At 42.9% G+C, this 6,822-nt stretch overlaps 1 protein-coding gene across 1 annotated transcript; it reads left to right on the top strand.

Annotated features, from left to right (window-relative positions):
- Positions 1–1,239: 1,239 nt before the first annotated feature.
- Positions 1,240–6,559, top strand: LOC112269279 (putative FBD-associated F-box protein At5g56700). Its single transcript, XM_024455691.1, has 3 exons — positions 1,240–2,313; positions 5,882–6,025; positions 6,125–6,559. Exons 1-3 carry the CDS (start codon positions 1,240–1,242, stop codon positions 6,557–6,559), a joined length of 1,653 nt encoding a protein of 550 aa, XP_024311459.1.
- The last annotated feature ends 263 nt before the right edge of the window (positions 6,560–6,822 follow it).

Genomic DNA, 6,822 nt, shown 5'->3' with positions numbered 1-6,822 from the left:
TTACCAGCGGCGGTTGTGCAAACCGCCACTGGTGCTGGCTAGCACCGATGGCAGGTATCATCACCGCCACCGACAGGCTTAGTGGCGGTCCGGGTTACCCGCCACCGGTGTGTAATCCGGACCGCCGCCGCTAACTTTTCAGGAGCAGTGAACACAATGGCAAGCCCTCGGGCTCACACCAGTCCAGCAATGATCGCGCACCGAGAGCCAGCCAAGCAAAGCTTTATGCTTAAGCGGAGCACGAGGTTTCCATATGAGCTCAAAGGATGACAAACTAGGGATGGAGCTGAGGAACAGTGCTTGACAGGCGGATCGCGAATCGAAGCGACCAGGTCAACTTCATCCACGCAAGCTCCATTATTCCCAAAAGAGCACCGAAGCCCGTCCAACCGACTGGGGTGGAGGCAGCCTAATACGTGGGTATGCAATGCATACCCATGCATTTTGGCAAAAAATCATTACTTGTGTATTTTTTTCTGAAAAGGTAGTACTTACCACGCAAGACCATAGAATTTTGTGTGGTTTAATTAGCTAGCCTCGTAGAGTTTGTGTTTTGTTTAATTAGCTAGTCTTGTAGAGTTTTGTTTAATTAGCTAGTCTTGTAGTCCTGACTCGATCCGCCACTGGCCACCGAGATAGAGAAGGAGCAGAAAATGGAAAAAGGCTCGGCGCCTCTGCCAGCCGAATTAGCAAGGTGATCTGAAGAGGCAACATAAGGAGCAGTAGCGAGCTCCACACGACTGGACAACTTAACCATATACTCCCTCCAATCTCATGTTAAGTGTCTCAAATTTGTCCAAATATGGATGCATCTATATCTAAAAAGTATCTACATACATTACATGTAATATTTCGACACTTAATATGGGACTGAGGGAGTAGAAGGCCACGACTTAGTTTGCTCGCTGCTCGATCTTAAGGACCCAGGCAAGGAGGTGCAAGGCAATTAAGCATGTGATATCGATATATCCCCAGTGCACTGCACGTCATTATGCGCTTGTGCTTCAGACAACGATGGGAACGTTGTTCTGCACGCCGGCCAGAGGAGATGATCGAAAGCGAATAAGAGAATAATTAAAAAGGTTTCTGACAAATAATGGGCCGGCTTCCAGCAACCCCCGGAAAACATGGGCCCGAATCCCCAAACCCAGGGCAAAGCAATCATCATTCTTGTCCGCAGGAACCCGAAACCCTAGCCGTCTTCCTCCTCTCCTTCATTCCGGCTCCCCATCGATCGCCATGGACAACAACAACAGCGGCTCCTCCTCCGACTCCCACTCGCACGAGACCTTCCCCATGGACACCGAGACGCAGGCCTACTACGGGAACCACGGCGTGGACCTCCGGAGGCTCCAGCTCAACCTCATCCGCGCCTTGACCTGCCTCTACTACCACGTCCTCCCCAGCCCTCCGTCCTTCGTCTCCAGCCCCGGCGCCGCTCTTCCTCCGCCGCCCCAACCACAACAACCCCAAGCCGTCGACCGCATCTCAACCCTGCCCGACTCCTTCCTCAGGCGCGTCGTCTCTCTTCTCCCAATCAAGGACGGCGCGCGCACCGCCGCGCTCTCCCGCCGCTGGCGCGGGGTCTGGCGCGCCGCGCCGCTGGTCCTCGCCCACTCCGACCTGCTCCCCGCCAGGCGCCCCTGCCGCAGCATGCTCGAGGTTTCCCCGGCCGAGTCCATGGCCGCCGCCGACGCCGTGACGCGCATCCTCGAGGCCCACCAGGGCCCAATCCGGTGCGCCCACATCGTGTCCTGCTACATGAAGCACCTAATCCCCGGCCTGCTCGCGCGGTGGCTGCATCTGCTCGCCATCAACGGCGTCCAGGAGCTGTTCCTCGTGAACCGGCCATGGCCGCTCAACATGATGCTCCCCGCGGGCTTCTTCGGCATCGCGACGCTGACCCGGCTCTACCTCGGCGCCTTCACCTTCCCCGACACGGCGGCGCTCCCGGGTGCCATAGAGTTCCCGCACCTGGAAGAGCTGGGCCTCTTGTGCGTCTACATGGACAACCGGGACATGGACTTCGTCCTGGCCAGGACCCCGGTGCTCAAGACCCTTTGCATCCAGATGAACATCTGGCTGACGCGCCTCAGGATCGTCAGCCGCAGCCTTCGGTGCCTGCAACTCGTCGGGGGCACCGAGCTGGATGTGCTCATGGAAGACGCTCCGAGGCTGGAGAGGCTCATCATATGGTCGTCGTTGGTCGATAACGCCTTCCAGAGGAAGGTAATTAAGGTTGGCTGTGCCCCCGTGCTTGGCTATCTGGAGCCAGCATTGCACACGTTGGAGGTCGGCAACACCGTCATCAAGGTGAGCACATATGTATTTCGTACAAAGTTTGTTTACTGGTCTTAATATGTATTTCTTATGTATTATACTATATTTGCTAATTAACGCGGTGTTTTCATTTAATATGTCATGTGTATTTTTACCTTTTATCTTCTAGCTAGAACTAAATCAACTTTTATGTCGCTATTGGATCTGCACGTGGAGTTAAGGTTTAGATCACCTATCAATGATATCACGGTGCTTTTAATGTGCTGAAGCTATTTTGAAATATCTCACACAGATATTTCATATCACGCAAAATGTCATTGGAAAAAATTAAGAGGAGTGAAAATATTATACTTGCCGACTGTTAATTAGTAGTACGTAGCTAAATCAAATTGGGATGTTAATTCAATCTATTATCACTGTAATGTTAAATTGTCCTCGCAGATAGGTTCGTTGTAAACTATGTCCTGTGAGCTAGATGATGTTTCCTATCACGCAATGTCATTGGAATTAAATAAGAGTAGTGAAAATATATATTATACTTGCCGACTGTTAATTAGTAGTACGTAGCTAAATCAAATTGGGATGTTAATTCAATCTATTATCACTGTAATGTTAAATTGTCCTCGCAGATAGGTTCGTTGTAAACTATGTCCTGTGAGCTAGATGATGTTTCCTATCACGCAATGTCATTGGAATTAAATAAGAGTAGTGAAAATATATATTATACTTGCCGACTGTTAATTAGTAGTACGTAGCTAAATCAAATTGGGATGTTAATTCAATCTATTATCACTGTAATGTTAAATTGTCCTCGCAGATAGGTTCGTTGTAAACTATGTCCTGTGAGCTAGATGATGTTTCCTATCACGCAATGTCATTGGAATTAAATAAGAGTAGTGAAAATATATATTATACTTGCCGACTGTTAATTAGTATTAGCTAAATAAAATTAATTGGGATGTTAATTCAATCTATTATCACTGTAATGTTAAATCCTCGCAAATATATAGGTTCGTTGTAAACTATGTACTGTGAGCTAGATGATGTTTCCAATAGATGCATGCTTGTGAATTGTGGGTCGCGTCACTAATATATAGTTGAGTCCACTAAATTGGTTCCTGGCTAATGTACATGCACACTTGTAAAAAAGGACCGGTTGCCTTTATTAATAATGAAGGTCTGGCAAAAATTGGTTGGGTGTTGTTTATATAGAAAGTGCCATAAATTACTAGTCCAATAATAATAAAGTATCACCAGATTCCTGACCGGTTAATTTTCTAGCGAATGGTAATTGGTAGTATGTAGAAATTGTATTGTAGTAGTTTCCAATTAAATCCAGGTTTCCCACGACACGGAAACAATCAGAACCCATCTTAGGTTCGGATGTGGTTGTCTTAAATCTGAGTGATCTGATTTGTGGTAGGCGATCGATGTGGTTGCATGTCTTAAATCTGAGTAATCTGAGATTTGTGGTAGGCGATCGATGTGTGGTTGTCTTAAATCTGAGTAATCTTTGTGATAGGCGATCGATGTGGTTGTCTTAAATCTGAGCAATCTGATTTGTGGTAGGTGATCTTCTTATCATAGTACAATGTGAATAAATACACCGTTTACTTTTATTAGCAAAGAGAAAAATTACCACATGACAACTTTGTCTTTGACATTAATAAGTATATTTATGCAATCATATTGAAGGATGGGATATACCAAAAGAACATTTGCCCTCAATGACCACTTGACGTGGTTCATCTATATCTAGCAGATATACATCCATGGTATATATGGTCACAATTGATCGATGGTTTCTCTCGGTCACACCACAGCAAAAGAAAGGCTACATAATCCCTATGGTTTCCACCTTTGACATTTTATACTACATTTGCTAATTAACACCATATTTTCATTTAATATGTCATGTGTCTTTTTATATTTTACTAGCTAAATGTCCATGCTTTGCTACGAGATTAAGAATTTGGGCTCATGTTTTTTAAAATTTCTGATAAATAAGAATTATCTCAAAATATTATTTTTGAAAAAAAATTGTCTAGAAAGTCATGAAAACCAATCAAGAATAGTTAAAAAATCGTGATACGTATAAAATGAGTGGCAATTAGATGAGTCCGTAGCCATTAAGAGGTAGTAGTCTTGTTGGGAGTGAACTCGGGACCACCAACTCAGATCTTTATAAGTGTAAAGATAAAGATCTTCTAAAACTAAATCAATTTTTATATATGTTGCTATTGGATCTGCACGTGGAGTTAAGGTCTAGATCACCTATCAATGATATTACGGTGCTGCTTTTAATATGCAGAAGCTATTTTGAAATAGTTCACAAATTAAGATATTTCATATCACGCAATGTCATATGAAAAAAAATAAGAGGAGTGAAAATATTATACGTGCCGACTGTTAGTAGTGGCTAAATCAAATTGGCATGTTAATTCGAGCTATTATCACTATTAATGCTTTATTGTCCTCACCAGATAGGTATGGACTGTGAGCTAGATCATGATGTTCCTTCTAGATGCTTGTCAATTGTGGGTCATTTAATAATTGAGTCCACCAAATTTGTTCCTGGCTAATGTACATGTACACATGTAAAAAACGACCGGTTGTGTTTATTAATAATGAAGGTCCGACAAACTGGTCTGGTGTTGTTTATATAGAAAGTGCCATAAATTACTATTACAATAATAATAAAGGATCACCGGATTCCTGACCGGTTAATTTTCTAGCTTTGCAAGTACGTATGGTACCAGTAAATGGTACTACCTCTGTTCCATAATTCTTGTCTCAAATTTGTCTAAAAATAGATGTATCTATTCCTAAAAAACGTCTAGATACATGTAATATTTCGACAAGAATTATGGAACGGAGGGAGTAGTATGTAGTGTACTATAGTATTTTAAAATTCCAGGTTTCCTGCAACACAGAAGCAATCAAATTCCAACTTAGATTGGGCTGTGGTTGTCTTAAATCCGGCCGAGTAATCTTATTTGTGGTAGGCGATCTTCTTAGCATAGTGTGAATTATTAATACACCATTACTTTTGTTACCAAAGAGAAAACTACCATTGACAACTTTTGTTTTACATTAATAAGTATATTTACGTGCTCATATTGGATGACGGGATATAGAGAAAAATATATTGCCCTCAATGACCACTCATCGTGGTTGATCTCTATATAGCATATATATATATATCCATGGTATATATGGTCACAATTGATCGATGTTTTCTATCAGTTACACAAAAGAAAGGGTACATAGTCCCTATGGTTTCTATGTACCTTGCAAATTTTAAGATGTAATATATGTTGATCGATGGTTGCAGTCAGGTGATTTAAAAAAAACATCAGCTGTTATTCCATTATTTAAAAAAGGTCCACAATTAGGTACAGTAATGAAGGTTCATGGGTCACGACTTCTAAGTAAAAACTGCCCCACCATATGAATGATCAGATGTTAGTTTTTTTTTTCGGTTTTCTTGCAGTCTATATTTTTCTGGTTAACCGAGTCATATACTTTTAGTGTGTAGTAGATTCGGTAATGTGATATGTCAGTGAATGTGATTGTCTCACAAAATTGGGTGCCACTGCAGGATGGGACAAGGGCGAGTCGGAACACCATGGTCCCAAGTGTAAACATCCTCGCTTTAAGACTGTACTTTGGAGTCCACAACAATGCTAAGACGCTGTCAAGCTTCCTGAGATGCTTTCCAAACGTCAAGAGGCTGCATCTGGAGGTGACACCTGCCTCACTTTAAGTTCGCATAAATTTCCAGCTTTGCACTCTTGCATATATATATAGAACTGAAGTTTCAACTGATTTAACCATTTTACAGTCGGATCATAAAACCGTTGAGCCAACTTGCAAGCTCAGCGTCAATTTCTGGCAAGAAGGTGGTGCCGTCAAATGTGTGCAGTCACACATGGAAGTGATGATCTTCTGTGGCTTCCGAGGGGCACCCAACGAGCTTTCGTTCCTTCAGTACATCCTGGAGAGTGCGTGGATGCTGACGAAGCTGGTTATTGTGTTCAGCAAGGGAAGTTTCACTTCAAAGGCCAAGGCAAACAAAAAACTGAAACCTCTGTTTGCTAGAAAATGGGCCAATCAAGACTGTTCACTGGTACCCGTCGAGAGTGCAGTTAAAGAAGGAGACGACATGTTTTGGCTGAACTCCGAAAGCGGGTCTGATTTTTCTATAAAGGATCTTTTTGTGAGGCATCCTGCTCTTGGATTGGAAATCAGGAGGTCACTGAACTTGGAAGCGATCTGATTTTCCTTGGAGGCCCCTAGAGCTTTTGATTTCAAGTATGACAACTTTGAGACGTTGATCCTCTCTTTACGACTATTACATGTGTGTTCTGATGCCGGTAGGAAACATAACAGAGATACTTGAGATATTTAATGCTTTGCTTGCTATCTTGAAAATTATCTTCAGCGCATATTCCATGAAATCTGGTCTTGCATGTCTACATATTCAAATTATCACTAGAGCTCTCTTGTGTGGTCTAATTTGTGGTTATTGTGCACTGCAAA

The sequence above is a fragment of the Brachypodium distachyon genome, chromosome 5 (genome assembly GCF_000005505.3).
Source record: "Brachypodium distachyon strain Bd21 chromosome 5, Brachypodium_distachyon_v3.0, whole genome shotgun sequence".
Taxonomy (NCBI): domain Eukaryota; kingdom Viridiplantae; phylum Streptophyta; class Magnoliopsida; order Poales; family Poaceae; genus Brachypodium; species Brachypodium distachyon.
The sequence above is the reverse complement of the archived record's forward strand: the minus strand, read 5'-3'. Positions and strand labels throughout refer to the sequence as shown.